Raw genomic sequence first — 21768 nt, forward strand, 5'->3', positions numbered from 1 at the left:
AGACTATCTACCCAACTGGTTGAAGAATTATATACAAGTTTACAAGATTAGTACGTGGATTTAAATTGCAGTCGCTGTTCAAATTTCTTACTCCACAGGCAGTGGCAGGAGCTGAGGATCCATCGCTTCCACAGCATTCATGTCTTAGTCTCAGATGTCGTCTCTGTTGAGTGTGTTTATTTCCCATGGTTATGTTTCGCGGTAGAGTAAGAAATGTAAAAGTGGAGGCAGTAGTTGTGGAATCATAGTTTCTACTTACCCAGCAGTCTCCCGTCAAAACACGGGATTTAGCACAATAAAGTTTGTTCTCTTACTATCTGTGTCAGATTGTTTGTCAGTGAGGTATGTTAGATGAATATAACTACCCAGCCTCCCGTGCTTTCCAGTGTCTGCTTGGTTGAATCACGCCATGACTGACACTGAGACACACTAGTGGGAGGATTGTTTATGAGAAAAAGGGAAACAAATTTGACACTTGAGTTTACAAGGGAAGTTGTTGCTGGAGCACAGATGCTCATTGCTGCCAAATACTCACAGCTGAGGTCAGGGAAATCTGTCAGGGAAAGCAAAGCAGCCTTGAAGCGATGTTTTTTTTTTTTTTTTTTATGAGCTGGCAGAAGAGAGCACACATGAAATATGAAATATTGTTACAGCTGAGCAGAGAGCTCCCCTCTTTCTTTTACAACCTTAGGATTGCCTAATGCCTTTTTCTTTGTATGAGCCTCTAATGAGACATGTGCAGAACATGCTTCCCTTCTCCTTCTTGAGTTTCCTGAGAGACCTACAGGCTGATGACAGTGACAGCAGCAGCCAGGAGGACTTGGACTAACTGTCCCCTTCTGATGTCCTTTTGCAGTCCTTGGCAGCAGTTGTTATTGCTGCTGCTCCATATCAATGTGATGCGTTTTGTGCCTTTGCATGGAGCAAGGGTGGTGGTGGAACAGCCTTGATTAGCACAGAAGTACTGACCAACATTGGATCTGGGAAAAGGGTAATTCAAAAGCACATATATACCTGTCCTGTGGATATTCTATGACTGAAAACAAATTAGAAAAGGCAGGTTGTTTGGGCTGAATAAGGCTGTACAGTTCTGATGGAAGAGTACAAGAAACAGATAGTTGGAATGGAAAAGGATATCACAGAGAAGACTGAAGAAAGGACATAATATGTACCATAAAATAGTGGGCTTTCAGATACAGCAGTTTCTTGAGTAAGGAGGAGAAAATTATATGAAGACAGAAAACATGTACAAAGGGGAAAACTATCAGAGACCTGTGGGGAGAGAAAATGTGGAACATTAGATAGGAGAACAGTGGAGACCGGAGATCAAGGTCAAGAAAAACAGATTAAAGCAAGAAGTCAAATCAGAAAATACAGGCTTAAGAAACAAAAGGAGACAGGGATGAAAAAAGCAGAACCTTCCACTTTCTCCAAACAGAAAGGAAAGAGTGGTAATAAAGACAAAAGAAAAGATACATACATTTGCATAGTGGGTGGAAAGAACAGTTTATACAATGAAATGGAAATGAAATGAGGGGAATGAAGTTGCACAGTATATTCATGTTGGTGGTGAAACACGATAAAATCCTTCCTCTGCTTTTTTTGTTTCTCTGGCTACTAAGTCCTGGAAGAGCTGTAATTCCAGTTTTAGTTGAATGATACTCCTGGGTCTCTCTGTTAAGGAAAAGGCTTGAAGAAAGAAGTGCTGTATTTTGGTTGCATTTAAACTATCGTTTATCCCTAGTGAAATGTGAAATCAAATGGTAGAGATTTACCATCTGCTGTTGTTTAATATGTGAATAAAAGCTGGTGTGCTTGGGCGGTGTTTAAGCCAGTGATAAGTGCAGAAATAATGGAACTGTTACATCACTACACCCAGCAGATACCTTGCTGATTGAAGCATCGTGTTTCTTCTGTGTCTTAACACTTTCAAACATGATTCTGGAGGAGGATGAGCATGAGGAGGCTCAGTGTTTAATGTCTGTGTTTTTCTCATTCCTTTTAGGGATCTCTTGCTGTCTGTGGCTCTTGGCCAGGTACTCTCCCTCCTTATCTGTGGCATTGGCCTCACGAGCAAGTATTTGTCAGAAGATTTCCATGCCAACACACCTGTTTTTCAGAGCTTCCTCAATTATATCCTTCTATTCTTGGTCTACACGACAACACTAGCTGTCAGACAAGGTAAGCGTCCATCTCTGAAACACATAACTCTTTTGTGTAAGACAGTGAGGATAAAGCTTTTGCAGAAAAATAATAAACAAGTTATATTTAACTGTGATTTAGACACGTATCCCATTAACATTTGTAACATATTTATATTGCCTAGCAATACATATTGGATAAACAAAAAAAAAAAAAAAAAAAAAAAAAGATTTTCATTAACAAAGAACAAACTAGTAGATTCATGATTAGGGCTAGATTCAAGGATAGTACTTCTGCCTCTAAGCAAAAAAAAAAAAAAAAAAGAAAGAAACATCAGTACTTTTCACATCCTAACTATTTTTATGGTAATGCTCCTCTTAGGCTTGTCACTGTGGTACCACAACCACACATTCAGGGTTTGTTTTAGATTTGACTGCGTATTTTGCCAGGAAATAGCATGCTTTACAAGTTACATAGGTTAAGGAGAGCTCAGATGCAAGCAAAGAAGAGCTTGCTCATTCTAGTTGCTCATCAAGGCAGCTCAGTAGTTCACTTATTATTAGTGAAAAATAGCAGCCAGTTTTTAGTGTTTGCGAAGTAGGAGATAAAAGGAGGGAATTTGGAATACTGTAACTGTGAAACGCTGAGTGGGCAGAGAAGCTCTACAGCCCTGCCACCGCTGTGGGACAGGGCTCGTATAAGCGATCTGGCTGCCAAAATGAGAAATGCATTCAAGTGCACTTCATACCATATGTCAAATGATCCTCTGTTTGACAGCCTATATATAATACAGTTTTTTTATGCCTTTCCTGCCCGTCCCTCCTTTCTCTGTGATTTCATGTCTAGATGAGGTGTGGGAGGTGAATGCATTTAAGTACATTTCTTACCCACTCATTTTTTTGTATTCATTTTATTTATTCATCTTCGCAGAACACATGGATTAGAAACAAAATAAAAGAGCAAAAATATCATGTACTTTTGTGATTGTGCTCTCCTGACATAAGGAGAGAAGGGCTCCATCAAGGAAAAGAACTAGAATATGTATTAGGCTTCAGGACATCTATCGGCATACTGAGGGGTTCACATTTTCTTACAGGAGCAAATATCTTCAATCATTCTTTGATGTTACATCTTTAAATGATTTGGGAACAACTCTGAAGCTTAAGTTTGTCCATTAGTTTGGTATTCAGATACAAAACAGTAACATATGAAAGTGTTCCAAACCAATAAGGGTTTAATTTCCATGAAAAGAAAATAAATAAAAATAAAACAATTAAAAATATACCACTGTCCTGCAACACAAAGTGCTTCCATGTATTACAGCTTGAGTTTTACAAAACTGGGTCTCCATTGACATTTTTCAGAAACAGCAGAGGCCAATCTGCTAAGGAAATGTCAGCTCTTACGTAAGGAAAGATTGCTCAGGCACTGTTTCACTGTCTTGGAATTTCAATTTGTGTAGGGGGAAGCATCACCACGTTTTTCTCTGCAAAAGGTTTAAAATGTGTATTAGTGGCATCTTTCTGGAGATCTGTGTTTAAAAATAATTTTTTCTGAATGTAGGATTGCCTCGCTCTTCACAAGTTCTATCCCAGAAATGTCCTCCTTGGGACTGATTTAGATTTTGTGGAAGCCAAGTCCCAATGACTTTTAAATAGATTTTGCGTTTTTTTGAAAATGCCAGCTTGTGAGATGATATATAGGCTAGAAATCTGATGTGCATTACAGGGCTTTGGTTACAGTGCTGTTTGACACCAGTATATATTGACATTTCAAACCCACTATCAAGCACTATGTTTTACTCATATAAACATACTTGTAATAAAGAATCTATTTTACTTTTATAAATAATTTTCTATCTCTGTTGATAATATAGTGATTGATTAAAGAGAGTTTGCTGAAGATCTCTGTTGTTCTAGTACAATAGGTTTGGGAAGTAAATGGGAAAATCTTAAGGATGGGTCAAAAATATGTTTTGGATGAGTGAGAATGGTTGGAGAAGATGTTTGTACAGGCCTGCAGCTAAACACACAGTGTACAAACAACCAGAGCACAATGTAATGGGGACCAATGGAATAGTCTGGAAAAGGAGCTGTCAAAAACAGAGAGATGGTTTTGTGTAGGGTCCAAAAAATCCAGAATGAAACTGACCAGAGGGGCAAAGAAATCCTTGATCCAATCACTCACTGTAACATTTCTGCTGAATGGTAGAGCGATACACAGCCAACTCATTTACTCAGCATTTAATATTGCCAAATGATTGAGCTTGACATTGTCTTTTTGCTTGTGTATTTATTCAAATTCATTATCTGTGTTTGTTCCACTAAGGCAGTTTTTCTAGCAGCTCTAATCGTTTGGCTTCGTTAGCAGATGGAAATCACATAATAATTATATTAATTTTATATGGGCTGATTCTGTTCTGAGTGCCAGGAACATCAGAAGGCTTTTTTTTTTTTTTTTTTTTTTTTTTTTAAGTGCTGTTCTCCTATTCTGCATGCAAGATTTAAGATTTTTTAAATTACCCTCTTTTTCCTTCAGAAATCAGACCATCATAAGTTGGCTGGTAGTCAAAAATAACTGCATCCCTTTGTCTTTTTCTTTGCTTGCTTTCTTAACCTCTGAGGTTTTGCAGAAATGTACTCACTGAGAAGCAGTCACTTGTGGTGGCCAAAAAAAGCTCAATTCAAAGTAGGACTGAAAACTATAATTTTCTGAGACATAAGGAGCTCTGAAGTTTCTGTTAAATGATCTGTCTGGTATCTAGATAATTATCTTTTTTATATTATTATTATGGATATTTTGGGGCTTATTTAAAAAAAAATATTATATGTAAATTGAAGTTGAATGTATTATTTCACTGAAGATGTGAGCACAGAAGTTCTTCACAGCTAGGTGTGCACACTCACACGTGCATAGATGCTGGTAGCCACTTATCCACAAATATATTATGTACCATCTGTAGCTTCCAGTTAAATGCTCATTAATGCACTAGTGTTGAGATGCTGGGGTCTGAATATAATTATTCAAGAGTTTTTTGTTTTGTTTTGTATAAAAACATTGCTATATAATTAATGTCACTTATGCAGCAACACCAGGCAATGAATATCATTATGTTTTATCTGGCTGATATGCAAAAAAAAAAAAAAATAAATTGAATAACTAATACTGAAACTCTCAGTTCTTACTTCTGAGGTAGCTTCCTCTCATGCCTGTTGTTTTTACAGCCAAAACCTGTATTTGTCCATGGTAACACCTCTGATTTGAGAAGGTTTTAACACATATTATCTCAGCTCTGTCCCCTTGTCAACAGAGGATTCTGCTAAGCGAAATCTTGTCAGGACACTTCCAGATAGCCCTTTGGGTTGTATATTATTACTAAATGAGGAAAAGAAAAGCCGTAGCTATCAGGGAGAGAAGATTTCTCTCAGTGAAATGAAGCTATGGGACACAGAACTGGTGGAGATTAGTTTTAGCACCTTAAAAAGCAGTAAGCGGGAAATTGTCCATAGTGGACCAGAAGGTGTTAATTACTAACAGTCAACATGGGTGCAAGCATCAGCAGCTTGCAACCAAAAATAAATTACTTCTAAAAGCCACCTCACATATGCTACAAATGAAAACAACACATCTACTAGACATCATTTGAAGAAAAAAGAGAAAATGTGAAATTGCTATTTTTTGTTATTCTAGAGCACAAGGGATGAGGGAGCAGTATGGATGTGTTTTGAACAGAAGGGGAACATAAAGCCTTAAGGGCCAAATTCTGCACAAGTGGCAAGCTGCTCCTTTAATTTCAGTGCAACAAGTTACTCTGTATTTTCAGGCCACCATTAGTGGCAATAATTTGCTACTTCAGAAAAGTTTTTATGAATCTCTTTATGTCTGGATGAGTTCTGCTCCTAGACTAAGCAATGAGGTTATAGCATATATCGATGCAAATACGATTTTCACTAGAGTAACTGTAATGTCTCAGATTTGACACATAATCAGATCTGATCTGTGCCCCTAAGTTAGTTACAGAATCCCTTGAGACTATTAAGGATTGCAGTCATGTCACTGGAATATCATTTTTAATGCATTTCTATCTTGGTTGTGTTTATGACCTTAATATCTCAATCATGTCCTGATTTACCTGCTATTTAAACATTTATCTCCTTTTAGATACATGAAAAAAAATAATAACAATAAAAAAACACACACACACAAAACAAAAACAAACACCAAAACAAAACAGAACAACAGCAAAAACAAATAAACAAACAAACAAAAACAACTACCATAATATCCTTCCTACTTCCCCAGAAAAACTGAATCAGGCAACTTGAAGGCAAGTATAACACTTTATAGGCATTGCTCTGTTTTACTGAAGAGATTGTCAGCTATCTATTGAAAGGATAAATGTCTCTTTTTTAACTCAATTTCATTCCACTAGCAATGTTATATTAACTCAAAGCTGGTATTATGCAGTTAACTTTGGTAGACATACCAGAATTTCTTCAACATTAACACCTTGTTTGTTGACTGCAGATAAAAACGTATGTGGGAAACAAGGAGAGTACATGATTTAACCTGATCAAACTATATTAGATATAAAGTACTTTGGGCAATATGTGCTGTACCATTGAGATGAAAAGTCTTCTGGAAAAGCATCGATCCTGTCAGCATGTTCAATGAGATGCCTTCAGAAATATGGGACTTCGTGTTCACTTAGGATGTCAGGGAGTGATTTTGGTGAGAAAAGATGCATTTTGTCATCGTTCCACTTCCTCAGCACGTTCGTGCCTCTGCTGTAGAACAAAGAACTTGTTTATGCCCCCAGTGTTGAACAAAACCTGTGCAGCTCCAGACTTGCTGTCTCATGGCCCTCTCTGCTGATGACAGAAATGGCCCTCAGTCCCTCAGGAGAAGATGGTGGTGATGCTGGGACCCAGCCTATGCTCAGGCTTGCAAACACATTGCAGACTTCAAATTCCCCTTGAAACCTGGGGGAAGCAAGTATCAAGCTGGCCTAGACCCTCCTGGCCCTCTTGCTGCAACGGACCAGGATAACTGTGTTGTAAAAAATAAGCATCTCAGTGAGTATGGCTTGGGATGAAGAAAAATGGTGACATTCTGGTATTTGGTATTCTCTGTACTGCATATTCTCCCTATTGTGTGGAGCTTTGTAGTCTGCAGTGTACTTTCTCCTAATTACTCTGGGCTTCTAATTGGGGATGCCAAACTGTGTGGGATATGTTTATTATGGAAATGGTCAGCCAAACAGTCCTTTTGTCTGGGCTTTGAAGAACCCTTTTCATATTCAGAGGGAATTCTGCACTTTGGGAGAAATTAAAATAAAACTCTGGTGATTTACAGACACTAAAAATTGCAGAGAAGATTTTTTTTGTAGCCTGCAATTTTCTGTTTTGGATAGAATGCACAGGAGCAAGAAGTATGACTTGCTATGTGTTTGGGGTTTTCCTATCACATCATGGGCACCAGAGCTATCTAACTAGAAAAAAAGCAGTATGAGTTCAGTGCCATTTGCATAATCATTTTTTTTTCTGTTTAAATTTTCCCTCTATTTCCAAGTGATTTTTTTTTGAAATCTCCTGCTGTGAAATGCTGAATGGTACTGCCCTCTCCACTGCATGAGCCTTTATCATTATACTCTGTAGGTGGTTACAATTCAGAGGGGTTAAAACTTTTCCCATATGTGTAGTCTTCAGAGGACTTTGGGATCCTGTTCTTTTTGACAGTTTCCCAAAACCAGAGAATTTCCCCTCCTAGTCCAATGAAGTCTTCCTGCATTTTTCAGCTATAATACAGAAAGAGATACAATTTCATCAGAGTATGATTTATTCCATGCTGCTGGTAGGAATCATAGAATCACAGAATCACAGAATGGTTTGGGTTGGAAGGGACCTCAAAGACCATCCAGTCCCAACCCCTGACATAGGCACGGACACCTCCCACCAGATCAGGTTGGCAAAGGCCCCATCCAGCCTGGCCTTGAGCACCTCCAGGGAGGGGGCATCCACAGCTTCTCTGGGCAATCTGTGCCAGGGCCTCACCACCCTCGCAGTGAAGAATTTCCTCCTTACATCTAAGCTACATCTCCTTTCTTTTAGTTTAAAACTGTTCCCCCTTGTCCTGTCATTATCTGACTGAGCAAAAAGTTGCTCTCCATCTATTTTTAAGCCCCCCATAAGTATTGAAAAGCTGCAATGAGGTCTCCCCAGAGCCTTCTCTTCTTCAGGCTGAACATCCCCAGCTCTCTCAGCCTTTCTTTGTAGGAGAGGAGCTCCAGCCCCTTGATCATCTTCGTGGCCTTCCTCTGGACCTGCCCTAACAGCTCCACATCCTTCTTGTGCTGGGGGCCCCAGACCTGGATGCAGGACTCAAGGGGGGCCCCAGAGGGGCAGAGCAGAAGGGGACAGCAATCGCCTCCCTCGACCTGCTGGCCCCTCCTGTGTTGATGCAGCCCAGGAAGACAAGATAAAAAACAGTAGACCACATTGATGACAGGAAGGCAGGGTTAAAAACAATAAACTTGACCGTTCTGTCTTTTGTTATTTTGTTTTGGTTTCCTGTTCCTAGTGGAGAGGTTGGGTGGTGGTTTTTTTGTTTGTTTGTTTTGTTTTGTTTTACCCTCAGGGTTTTTCATTGTCAGCTACCTTGTTCCACTAACCAACACGCAGAAGCTTTCTGCTTTGGTTCTGCTGCTCCTGTCCACCTACACAAGGGACCAGGCCTCTCAGGGCTTAGTCAGTTTTCATTTTCATCAGGTGTGTTTTGCTTTGTCAGCTGTTTAACAATAAACACAGAGGTGAATCCTAGCCCCAAATGTAGTGAAAAGGTGTCAGCAGGTAATGCCACAAAAAGAAACCTCAGCCATCCCTTTCTCGTGTTTTAATTTCTCTGTTCTACTTCCTCACTGTTAGGCTAGGCACCTGCTATCCAAACCCATAGCATGCAGGCCATATTACAAAATGTTTACCTTTCTGCTACTCCTAGAGAAAGCAGCACAGTCTATCATCTTGCATCATATTCAGATAAATCATGTACATCCCACAGCACATACAAACTAAAAATTGGAAAGTACTTTTCCTTTAGGATGCAGGTGGCAGCAGTTAAGCATGAACACAGTGTGCCATGGTTTAACGATGCAAACGCTAACCCACTCGTGGTGACCCCAAAGCAATGAAGGCCAGGTGTAATCAAGCATCCATGCTGTAGCATTCTTTGTAGTAGTAGCCCATGGTTGCTGGTGCAGCTCATTCAGAGTCAAGAGATGCCTCTTATTTTACTGCTTTGCTTTCAAAATAGCTCTGCTGGTCAAAGAAGCATTCTTTGTGCCATCAAAGACAAGAGAAGTGTTGGGCAAAAGGGCATTGAGCACCTCATTTTTCCTGTCTGCTGACTTAGTCAAGAGGAAAAACAAATCTCTTACCACCCTCTAAACCTAAATGAGGAAATGCAAGGTCCTGTCTACGGAGATAAATGAATTTCTACTAAGGTTGCATATGAATTAGGGGTACCTCTCCTTGTAACAAAATCCCTGGAGGATTTAGATGAGGCGGTGAGAAGCACCAGTCACACTCAGTTCAGGAAGTTCAGACACGGTCATGTTTCTGGCTATCAGGTTTATGCCATCAACCAGTTTCTTCTAGAAACAGCATGCAGATTTGCACCATGATTCAAAGGCTGGTGCATATTTTATAAAAGCAAAAGTGCAGTGAGCATAAAAGGAGCTTTAGGCTGGCTGAAGTCCTGGGTGATAGACCGTGTTTGCATCAAGATGCTGCATCATCACTGTGAGGCAATGTCTATACTGAATATACTACTTGAGAATAAGGCAGTTTTGCCCTGGAGGTAAATGTACATGCAGGTCCCTGTTTAGGAACATTTAGCCAGATGTGGCCATTCCTTGCCAGTCAGTCCATAAATAGAAAGCAGAGACGCAATGAAATGGGAGGTGATGCATTTATTCAGCTTACAGCTGCAACATCACAGGTAGCTAGTGGGATTTAACAGAATCAAAACGCTGATGAGTGTAGCATTTTACATTGTGATGCTTTTCATGTTGATTCCAGCACCAAAACTGGAGTCTTCAGGCAAACTCAAAACATATTTTTGCAAGCATTTAGGCTTGGATCAGGATTTAGGATTTGTTGCTGTGCCTGTGAAGCTCCCTCCCTGCAAGCTTTTCCAGGAACCATGCTAGCCTTTCAAACATGATGCTAATCTGCATGGAAGTCTGTGGGAACCTGTTTGAGAAGAGAAGCCTTGTCACTGGAGGCACAAGTGGGCAGGTTTGAGGAAGCTCTTAGAAAGTGCCATTTGAACACTTGCACTTCTCAGCTCCTTGATTTGCGTTCCCATCTCAGCAGCTGCGGTAACGTGTACTCATATTTGTGCCACAGATCCAAATACAGGCACAGATGATATAGGTTAAAGAATGAAGGCTTTTGAGCGTGTAGAAAGCCAGGTGTTTCTCAGCACATTCCTGGAAGTGCTTGAGTACTATGGCAGTGGGCACACACTGAGCTTGGAAATTTGTCCCGTAGTGTCACAGTATTGTGCAGGGGTGAATGTCATTCATGGTAATTTTATTTGATGATAAAGCAGCACCCTATCTAGATAAGATTGCCTTACATTTTGTCGAATAATAAATTGTCTCTTAAGGATGTGAACTGAATCACAAACAGAGCATAACAGTCTATTTTATGTAGAATTAAGAGGTAACTGTCCTTTGAAGTGTTAGTGTATGGATTTGACTCTTTTCCCCCCCCCCTTAACACATAAACATCTCAAGTGCTGTTTACAAAACCAACCATCCCTTCCCACTACAATGAGGAAAGTTAATGGTTCTGATAAAATAGTGTACCCTTGATCCTACAGCTGTAAGCAGAATGCAAGGGTCATCTCTCCCATTTCATGCAGTATCAGTATTTGCCTGTGATTTATGGAATCTTTAAACATTCATCAATTCAAGTAGCTAGCCAGGGTAGTCAAATCTATATGCAGCGCACATAGCTCCAGTGTTCATACGGGAGATTTGAAGTGTGGTTACAAGATGATAACTGTATTGCCCGAAGGAGATAAGTCCTGCTCTGCAAGAATGGTGCTTTGTATGTAATTAGTGTAAAAATTCAGAGGAATCGAGTTTATCCTTGCGATCGTCTTTCTCATTAAAAAAGAATCGTAATGAAAGAACAAAGCAGCCCCTGCAGTGAATTGGATTGCCTTCCTAAGTTTTCATTAAATCAAAGACTCAGCAGCATCCCATTTTGCAGAGCCCAGTTGTAAACTGTACACAGTTCTCACAGCAAAGTTCCTATGAAGATCACATCTTTTCTGGAGGTTTGGAAAATGCAGTGTATTTCTCACACATGGAAAATAGCCCACCTCTCCATTTTCTTTTTTGGATTTTATTAGTTTCTGTTAGCAAGATGGTACTGGGACAAAGAAAAGAGCAAAGAGCATATGTGATGCTTCAGGTAACTCACAGTCACAATGATAAAACTTTAAGTACACTGCCTTATCTAAAATAAGGTCTGTATGGCAGTATGAATCCAGGACATAAAAAGTTACGTCAGTGGGAGAAAGCTCGATTTTCAGCTTATTCTTACAGTTCATATTTAATACCAAGTCATAACACAACTCATAATTTCCTCTTCCTTCATCTCCATTATTATCAGTGTAATCCATATAATTATTGTTACAACTAAATGCATTGTCCACATAAAAAAGTACAAATACCCTGTTTCCACCATTTTGTAAGCATTTTTTTCCTTTATACTTAGCTGAGCTGTTAGCCATTATCATTCTGTTACTTCAAATTCCTGTTGCTTTTCTACATAACAGTGCTATAATAATAATTACCGCTTCATCTGAAAAATTGTTTACAAATGCAGCACTCTAGGTATAAGCTGCAGTTGTGCTGTATTCTCTCCCTTCTGCTCACAAGCTGGTGAGAACAGGCGGGAGCACAGAGCCATTTCTGGAAGGTGATGAAAATTCAGGGACTTGGTGACTCAACTCTTGGCTTAGGTTGTCCTTTGGCTGAAGTTTTGGTTCACATACCCTGAGGATGCTTTAGCTACAGGTGGCTGCTGAATACAGCTGTGAAGGTGCTCCCTCTCAGCACAAGGTTGTTAGCAGCCTGCTCAGTTAGAGCCTCTCTCGACATTATCTTTTCCTGATCTAGCATTAAAAAGGAGAAAGATAATATATTCTGTCTAGCAGCCTCATCCATTTGTTACACAGATTTCCCTGGGAAGTCTGGGATGGAGGAGGCATGGGAGATGGGAGGAGGACTCTTTGAGGGAAGGTGGGAGCTCTGTTGACAGCAGTAGTGAGCTCTCCAAATACACGGGGAAGGCAGAGACCATGGGCATATCTCAGAAGAGCATTTATCCTTTAGTTTTCAGTAATAGGATAGTGACAGTCAATTCACAGAGATATTTTTGAAACTGTTACAGAAATGGAGCAAATGAGGTTTCAATGGACAACTAAGCATCTGTACCTTTTCTGAGTTAAATATTCATGAACTAGCTTCTGTGCAGGTGCTAGAATATTTAAACAATATAATTTGTCTATCCTTCTCTGATTCTCTGTCTGTGATCTGATGCCTGGTTTTGTTTTGTTTAATTGTAAAGGAGGTTTTAAAGCCCAGGGGAAAGGTGAACTGTCATTACTTCAATTAAATGGATGTGCCCTGATTTACTCCAACAATAATATAAATATGATATATTCTGTTTGTTTTCATTGCTTTTTGAAATGTTTTGTTTGAACATGTTCTTGAGTGTCCTATTAAAATTTCAGCCAATTGGCGTGCAAGAAGAACAACTAACTAGTGCCCTTTTTTCCTGTTTGGCATGTAACTGGTTTGGCTCCATTTTAAAGAACTAGAGTAATTTGCCCTCATGGAGTGCCAGAGCCTAAGAGCTCTTCCATAAACACACGTAACAAAATATACATGCACACAAAAATATACACATGTACACAAACAAACAAACAAAAAACGTGTACGATCATGTACTGGGTTTACATGGCAAGGTTTTGGTTGCTAGGGGGTGGCAGTAGTGGACTTCGAGAGCAGAGCCCAGCAGCTGCCCCATGTCAGATCAGAGCCAGCTCCAGACGGCTCCAAAAGGACCTGCTGCTGGCCAGAGCCGAGCCAGTGAGCGATGCTGGTTGGGTCTTTGGGACAGCAGATTGAAGAAAGGGGGGAAAAAAAAAAAAAAAAAAAAAAAAAAAAAAAGCTGCTGAGCAACAGCAACTGGGAGAGAGGAGTGAGAACAGGAGTGAGAACATGTGAGGGAAGCAGCCCTGCAGCCCCCAGTGTCAGTGCAGCAGGAGGTGCTCCAGGCACACAGCAGCAGTTCCCCTGTGGCCTGTGGAGAGGTGCCTGGTGGAGCAGGCTGTCCCCCTGCAGCCCTTGGGTCCCACATAGAGCAGATCTCCACGCTGCAGCCCGTGGAGGAGCCCCTGGTGGAGCAGGTGGACGTGGCCTGGAGGAGGCTGCGGCCCATGGAGAGCCCCTGCAGGAGCAGGCCCCAGGCCAGAGCTGCAGCCCCTGGAGAGGAGCCCACACAGGAGCAGGGGGTCTGGGGGAGCTGCTGCCCATGCTGGAGCAGTTTGCTCCTGGGGGATGGATGGACCCCATGGTACAGAGCCATGTGGGAGCAGTGCTTGAAGAGCTGCTGTCTGTGGAAAGCCCCTACACGATCAGTTTGGAAAGGACGAGAAGGAGCAGGGGCAGAGAGTGACCATGAAGGAGTGGCAGAGATGAAGTGTTAGGGACTGACCGCATCCCCCATTCCCTGCTCCCCAGCCCTGCTCAGGGGGAGGAGGTGGAAGAGTGTGGATGGGGGAAGATGTTTGTAGTTTGCTTTTAGTTTCTCACTGTTCTAGTCTTCTAGTGATAGGCAACAAAAATAAGTAAATAATTAATTAAATAAATAAGTTTGCTGCCAACACTGCAGCTTTAGCATTGAAATTTCATGGATAATAATACTTGGGAAGCTTGTGGATCAGCAGTGTGTGGTGATCTGAGATCTGCACTCACAGGAACACCTGCTTTTTTCTCTGGTGAATGGAGTATTAGAAATGTAGAATCCAGTCACTTTTAATTTATTGAGGATTTTGAATGTATGCAGGTTTTGTATTGTTATTTGGTTAGAAAGTATAAAATAATACATCTTTATCAGGAGAATATTTATTTGAAGTGTGTAGTGAAATAAAACTAATTTAAAATAAAAAGTAGAATTATTTTTTCTTTAAAAGGCGTTGCACACTGCAGAAAAGTAATACGCTTTTCCATGTGAGAAAATTTAAGTTATATCCCAGAGCAACCTGCCTTTAAGAAGACAAATGACTATAGCACTTATAGTAGTATTTTGACAGTAACGTAATGGCTGTTGAATAAGGTCCTTTCTCAAAATAGAGATCACATTCACTAAAACCATTTTCTAGTGCAGGACAGTGAGATAAATACAAGATACTAGGTAACATAGATGTTTGGACACGTGCACAAGTGTCTTTGAAAGAATCGTGACATTAACTGAGCTTTGATGAGAGAAACATTTCTAGTTGGGCTGACTCATTTCATACATAGTTTGTACCTCAGTATGTGTGTTTAAAATGATTGCATCCATGCCTAGATCTGTGTAAAGACATAATCTGTGCAGGTGGTTACTTTAAAGTCACCTAGATGTAAAAACAATCTTGATATAAAAGCATGGTGCTTGTTTCATTTGTCAAATAGCAAAGACTGTAACAGACCTCTCCATGGAAAAATGTCTAAAATGTAGACCTTCTGTGTCAATGACTTTGTATAGAAAAGCACACTTTTGCATCAATACTTATTTCTAAGCAAATGTACACAACAAGCATTTAAAGGGGTGTTTATAAGTATATGCGCCTGAAATTCTAAATTAAACAGTCAAATAAACACAAGCCAGTTTACACAAGAAACAAAATCACTTCTTTCAAATTTAAACAAGACGTATCTTCCTAAAAGTTTCACAATTGCCTTCTATTTGTTATATACACACCTGATAGTACAGTAGCAATTAATTCCTAAATGGAAGCTGCTTAGTGCAAATTGTAGGTTCATTCAACTTTCTTTCTCACTTTTCTCAAAAGGCTCATTTTTTTAATCCTTGTTAATATATTTCATATTTTGTCAGTAATGTGATGAAATGTCATTTCCTTATTTCCTAATATTTTGAAAAGTAGAATAAAAATGGCAATTCGTTTTCAACTGTGTCTGTCACATTCATTACAGAGGCATTTCTTCTCATGCTTTCAATGAGGCTTGTGTTTATTTCCGTAATTTCCGCTAATCCTGCATTGGTGAGGGATCAGTCTATCATCTTCTGTTAATGACAATGCTGAAAGAAAATCTGTCTGAGTAAATTTCTTCTTTTTTTTTTTTTTTTTTTTTTTTTTTAATCTACCACACTATTAATGTTTCCCAATGTTTCTTTTATTTTATACTTCCTTGAACTCTATTTGATATTTTGTGGACTTAATCTGTCATGGACTTAATCTGTCATGGATTTATCAGTATGCAATGGACTGGACATATTGTTGCTTATAGAAGTAAGCAACACTGAAAAGAAGCAGATTTTTTTCATGAAAGCCTGGATACTGAGAGAGAGCTTATTGGCAGGACTAAAAAGCTGTAGAATTAGGAAGTAAAAGTCAGCAGGATCAATAGCACTTATAGCGGTCATTGCCTTTTGCAATCTCATAGACAAAGCTTCAAAATTATCAGAATGGAACTGTTTAGTTGTACAAGATGATATTTATATCATTAGTGAAGAGTTTTGAGCAAATTACTGATAGTGTTTTTCATCTGAAAATAAAACCACATATCAACAGATTATCTGCAAAGTGGTATTCCGGAATAAACAATTCCCTTTCAAGGAATTTAATAACACAATTTCTTCATTTAAAAATATTTCTATCACCTATTAACATTGCTAACTTCAAAGCAAGGACAATAACTGTTCTGGTACATTGATAATAACTATTTCAGAGCTATAAATGGTTGGGAGAAAGGGTTCTTTTTCCCCACTTTCTTCCAAAATTATATCATCTGGTGATAATTATATGATCAAAAACATATATATATAAATAAAAATACCTCCTGAGTTAAAGTTGGAGGGAATATTGTGCCACTCAGTTGCACTACTGCATCAACAGCCACCAGTGAAGGTTTTAACACTTCTTTCAGTTTTATAAACTAGTGTTTGAAAAATGTCTTCTAGAGTTAATATGTGTATACCAGAAATGACCTCTGGAAAGGGTTGTAGGAGATTTTTTTTCCAGTTAGATTGACAAAAGGATGCTGTTAGGGAGCTGCTGTGGAAATGAACTGAAAATAGGAGCACTTAAGTGCTCAAGAACATTGAGTTCCTCAAGAACATTTCCTAGAGATCTGATCACAGTTTCCCTAATTCAGAATGACACCAAAGTCAAAAAAGTTCTGTGATATTACTAAGCAGTGTAAATGGAAATTTTCTCATGTGAAAAAGTGGTGAAATGGCCTAGGGGAACAGGAAGGATTTCAGTTCCAACACTTGGAAGTAGAAATCTGATTCCATGATGTGTCTGTGATTTACCTCCATCAGACTCAAGGACCAGACACAGACTGTGATACCTTCTGCTCTGTATGTCTGAATTTGCTGATGGCACTGTCTCCAGATGGATGAGGGGTGGCTGGCTGTTTGGACAGTCAGATATATTTTTTATTCTACTACAGAGCAGAACATCCCTATCCAAATTTGTGACTATTTTTTTTTTTTTTGGCAGCAGCTCAAATTAAGGGCAAGAGTTGATAACACCCCTTTCTAACTCCTTGACACCCTCAGGGAAGAAGAGAAAATTTGCCTTTTGATCCTGTCCAGTTCCAGCTGAAATGACAAAATGAAATAGAAGCTGAAAAAGAAATGACCACAAAGGTGAAGGTGGAATTTAGGGTTATCATGGACTTGAATGGACAAGGCAAAAAGCAAAGTGCAGCAGAAAGTGGTTTATTTTATTAAGTTCAGAACCTAAATACAGTATGATCTTCATGTAGCCTTCTGGGCAATTTTGAAGACCAATACAGAGAAATCTATGAACAGTTTTCATGAACAGAAAAACAGGCACATAAATCAAGACTGCAAAGCTGTAATGAGGTGTGGGAGTTGAGACCAAAACATGGATGCAGGCTTACAGAAAGATGAGTGAGTCAGCATGCCTGGAGAACAGCAGCTCCTATCCTCTGCTTAATTTGAAAGCCTTGTGTTGAGTTTGTGATCAGTGGAATTCCCTGCTGATTCCAATTTTTCCTGTCATACCAAAATTATTTTTATGCTGCTTGTCTCTACTATCAGTGCCATCCAAAGCTTTTTCCTCTTCTTATTTCTGATGTCCCGATTTCCTTTTTCATTGAGTCTTTTTGTAATGTAAGCACAAATCCCTGCTTCCCTGCCTTATTCTATAAACGTTTTTGTCATTTATTCCAAATATTACCTATAGATGGAAAATGCTTGTCAACTGATCACATCTTTGAATCTATCCTTGAGTGACGCATTTGTTTTTGAGCCAGGCTTTAGCTTCTTTTCCATCTACTTCATGTTAGCGTGTCAGTGACAATTTTTATTCTAATACAGTTTCAGAAGGATGCAACATGTTTACTATTTTTAGTAGGAGAAATGAAATGAACATCAGAGCTGTGACAGTGGGTTGTACAAGACATTCTGCTGTCAATGGAAATGATACAATAAGACCAAATTCTTACGCCATCTCTCAAGGGCTTTGTCTGAAAGAGTCGTAATACTGAGAAGAGATATGTAGTGAAGAGCAAGAGAAAAAGAAAAAGAAGCTGCATTTTGGAACAAGATGCTTCTCAGTTATAGAGTTGCATTTTTATTATATCTGTAATGGATTATATTCATATCTAAAATAGAGACAGTAGTTGAATGAAATTTCAAAAGGATTTGGTTTAGGTTTAAGCTGAGAATATTTCTTATAGATGAATTTTGAGGAAAAAAACACTCCTTTGAAGTCAGGAATTTCATTAATGTAGAAAATTCCAGTCAGTTTTTGAGTCATGTGCTTTAATAAGGTAGATGAAAATGTATCTCTATCTTTTTGAACTGTAAGTAAATATAAACAGTAATTTATAGAGATGTGATGATCAAACATTTCATCACAAGTATTGCTGTGGTTAGTTTGAGTGGGATAACCTTTTCACAGCTGCTGCCATGGAAATGAAACCAATAAAGTTATGTTTGGAAGGTGTGCCCCTTGTGGTTAGAGTTCAGTCAAGCACAGAGTCTTAGGGAATTTCTAGTTTCAGAGCTGTAGAGCACAGGTTCCTTGAAGGCAGTAAATCACATCGAAAGCACACAAATTATCTGTCTGGCCATCCATCCATTACTGTGGTAGCTGAGTGCCTTTAAAATCTATTTTATTTTAGACCCTATATGTTCATATATATTAAACAACACATTTAAAGTGTCAAAATTCTACTTATAAATTTGATTCAGGGAATAACACTGAACAAGTTATTTAAAATATAATCTTATTCTTGTTTTTCTGCTGTGGACAGGAAAGAAAATCAGCAGAGGCAGTGAAGCAAATTTACAAAGATTGTGCTTCATATAAAGTCATGTTGCCAACTTTTATAGAAGACTTCTGTAATTTAAAGAGAGTTATGACAAAGTGTATTTTTTCTTAAAACTCTCATTCAGTTTTGTCAACCAAGAATATCTCCTCCAAGTTTTGCAAGAAGTATGTTTTTACGTAGCTGTAAAGAAAGTTTTCAAACATGGAATCTCTTACTCATATTTTTTTTTAATCTCAAGTTTAGTATGTTCATCATAGTGTGATTCTTAAAGCTTGCAAATTTAGAACATCTCATTCAAAGAAATTGTGGGAAAAAAAAAAAAAAAAAAAAAAAAAAGGCTATACTGAGAATAGAATATGCCTGAACGATAAATTTAGTCATGTGCTGCTCTTAAGAAGAAACTATATTTGCCTAAGTTCTTCTTGGCCAGAGCAAGAGAAAGTAGTGATAAACAAGAAAGAAAAATACAAGAAACAGTGCTGCTGATATTATACCCGGTACATGGTGGCTTGCCCACTGATCCTGGCTTCTAGAAGTATTGTAGTATGTATTGTACAGTCTTCTCTGAGTGTGGAGGAGACCCATGCCACCAAAACTGGCACACAACACACAGCCTGCTTAGTCATGGTGGCTTTCCGCTCCCTCCGCTTGGAAGGCTACTGACAGCAAGTACAGAGTATGAAGGAGAACAAGATGCTGTTTGCCACTTCAGACAAATGTCTTGTAGAACTCTTAAGAATGTGCTGAAAACCCAGCTGGGTCAACCCCATGGTCCACCTCAGGTCCACCTTGTCGCAGAAGTGGCATAAAGAAACACTTCTTAGGGGATGCATGAGATTTCTGTTGTCTTTTGTCCCTCATATCTGCCACAGTTGTTGCATTATGCATGTTAGGTGAATATCAGGGCCTGAATTCTTTAGCACGAACCTGTTGCCCATGAATATGTCTAATCCCATTTTGAACTTCTTGGCACTGTTTGTCTTCATACCTTCCTGTGGCAGCAAGTACCAAAAATTCACCATATGCTCCATATAAATGTACTTCCACTCGTCTCCCTTCTTCTCTCCTGTTTGAAGAGTTCCAGCTCCTCTGATCACTCCTCTTAAAGCAGCTGCTCAGTCCCTCTAATGATTAGTTAGGCCTGTTTGTACCTTTAGCTTCACTTCTCCAGCCTGAAAAGTGATCAATGAACGTATGCAGTCAGAAGAAGACTTTCCCACCAGTCCTGTGGCACTGCTTCTTTAACAACCTGTGGTGTGAAACCCTGCCAAAGACTTTTTAAAATCCAAATTTGCTGTGTCCATTCAATCCCTTGTAGCTGCAAGCGTATTGGCACTCTTGCAGAACTACAGCAAGTTATCAAGGCAGCATTTCCCTTTATAGAAGCCCCTTCTGTAAAAGCAGGAAGAACACTTTTCCCAAAACTCTGAAACAACAAATTCCCAAATACCACCCCACTACCTGTTCCCAGCTTTTGATTATTCATATAAGCATCTTTAAAAAGATCATTTGGAAGAGAGTTGTTGATTTGGAAATGGATAACGCAGATGGTTCTGTAAGCTTTCCTGCATGACTCCTGTGGGTCACCGGGCACTTCAGCTGGAATCCCATACCAAAAGCTTCTGTGGATCTTTCAGCCTTGGCCTTGCAAAGGCTCATGTGGACCCAGCTATGCATCGGATGACACGCATTTTCAATTCAATTTAGCTAAGGTCCTTTTCAGTCTTCAGTGGCCTGATGCCGAACAACAGGCACAGTTGTTTGTTCCTAAAACCAGCTGTGACGGCTTTAGCACCTCACCCTCTCACCCAGCAGCAGTATGTGGCAATGTATTCCTTCCAGTAACAGATGAATCCTCATTTCTTGATGCTGAATGATCACCATCAATATTTTTATGCCTGGCCTTGGCAGACTGCCTTTTGTCTTTTGGCTCCAGTAAGTGAGCAGCCCCTCCTTCCCTGCTGTTCCCAGTTGCCTTGTTAAATTCATCACATTAGGAAGCTCAAGTATCACAGTAACTTGGAAGAAAAGCCACCCGATAAAGAGGCACTCCTGTGTTTCTATTTTTCGCTTTCTGTTTGGTTCCAGAGTCCCACTGCAACTGTAGTTAACCTGCTGGAAGACAATTTCCCCTTCTGAAGAAATAGCAACTACACACTTTATACAGCTCTGTTTTGATAGGAAAAGGGGAACAATGTTGAACAAATTCAGATGCTTTCTTCTTACATCATTCATAAACCTAGACATTTACTTCCATAATATTTTGCCTTCTCTTGCCTTCTTTTACTCAAGGGGCTGCCAGAATCTCTGGGAAGATTTTTTGCTTTGCTAAAAAAAATTGCATCTTTCTGAGATTTCTGAACTTATCTATAATATGACCTAGAACCAGTGAAGCATTCCACAAAGCAGTATCATTAAGGCTGGTGTGTATCTAGCCCAAACAGATCTTCTGCTATTCCCAGAGTCTAGATAATAGAAGGGTCATGTCTCCTTATTAACAAGAAATTACCAAAGTAGAAGATTAGAGAGTTTTTAATTTTCCAGTTGAATATCTCAGATTGCTCTTGATGTCTGACAAGGTTGGGCACAGCTGAAGGAATGCTGCTGGAATTTTAATTGACCATGGAAATTAGTAAAAAAAAAATTCAATAAATTTTGGTCATTTTAGTCTTTTCCATCTGTAAACAGGAATCCGGAGAGATAATGCTTTTTTACTGTAACTGCAGGATTAGATGTCCTAAATTGGCCATGTAGCCAGGTGAGAGTGTTCCCATATCCTTTTGTCTTTAATAATTCTTTGTGAATTAGAGCCAAAACAGAGTGCATGGAGATAAGCTTTGTAACACCTTCCTTTAGATAAAGCCAGTGTCATGGCATGGTAGTAATAATATTGAAATTTATATCACCTATAAACCTTTTATAGCACTGTAATTAGCTGGGCTATTAATACTACCCAAGCTTATCCTTATTTTATTGCTGTGAACACAGCTTGTATTCACATAAATGATAATAAG

The 21768-nt window shown here is 39.2% G+C and overlaps 1 protein-coding gene across 1 annotated transcript in view; it reads left to right on the top strand.

Moving 5' to 3' along the window:
• The window catches only part of SLC35F1 (solute carrier family 35 member F1), a gene marked incomplete at its 3' end in the record, with an annotated part of 242705 nt that overhangs the window by 136584 nt on the left and 84353 nt on the right, over window positions 1-21768 (top strand). Inside the window, exon 2 of the mRNA XM_082755784.1 lies at window positions 2006-2181. Coding sequence (XP_082611910.1) covers window positions 2006-2181 — 176 coding nt within the window. The remainder of the gene's footprint in view (window positions 1-2005; window positions 2182-21768) is intronic.

The sequence above is a fragment of the Aythya marila genome, assembly GCF_965140915.1.
Source record: "Aythya marila genome assembly, chromosome: 3".
In the NCBI taxonomy this organism is placed as follows: domain Eukaryota; kingdom Metazoa; phylum Chordata; class Aves; order Anseriformes; family Anatidae; genus Aythya; species Aythya marila.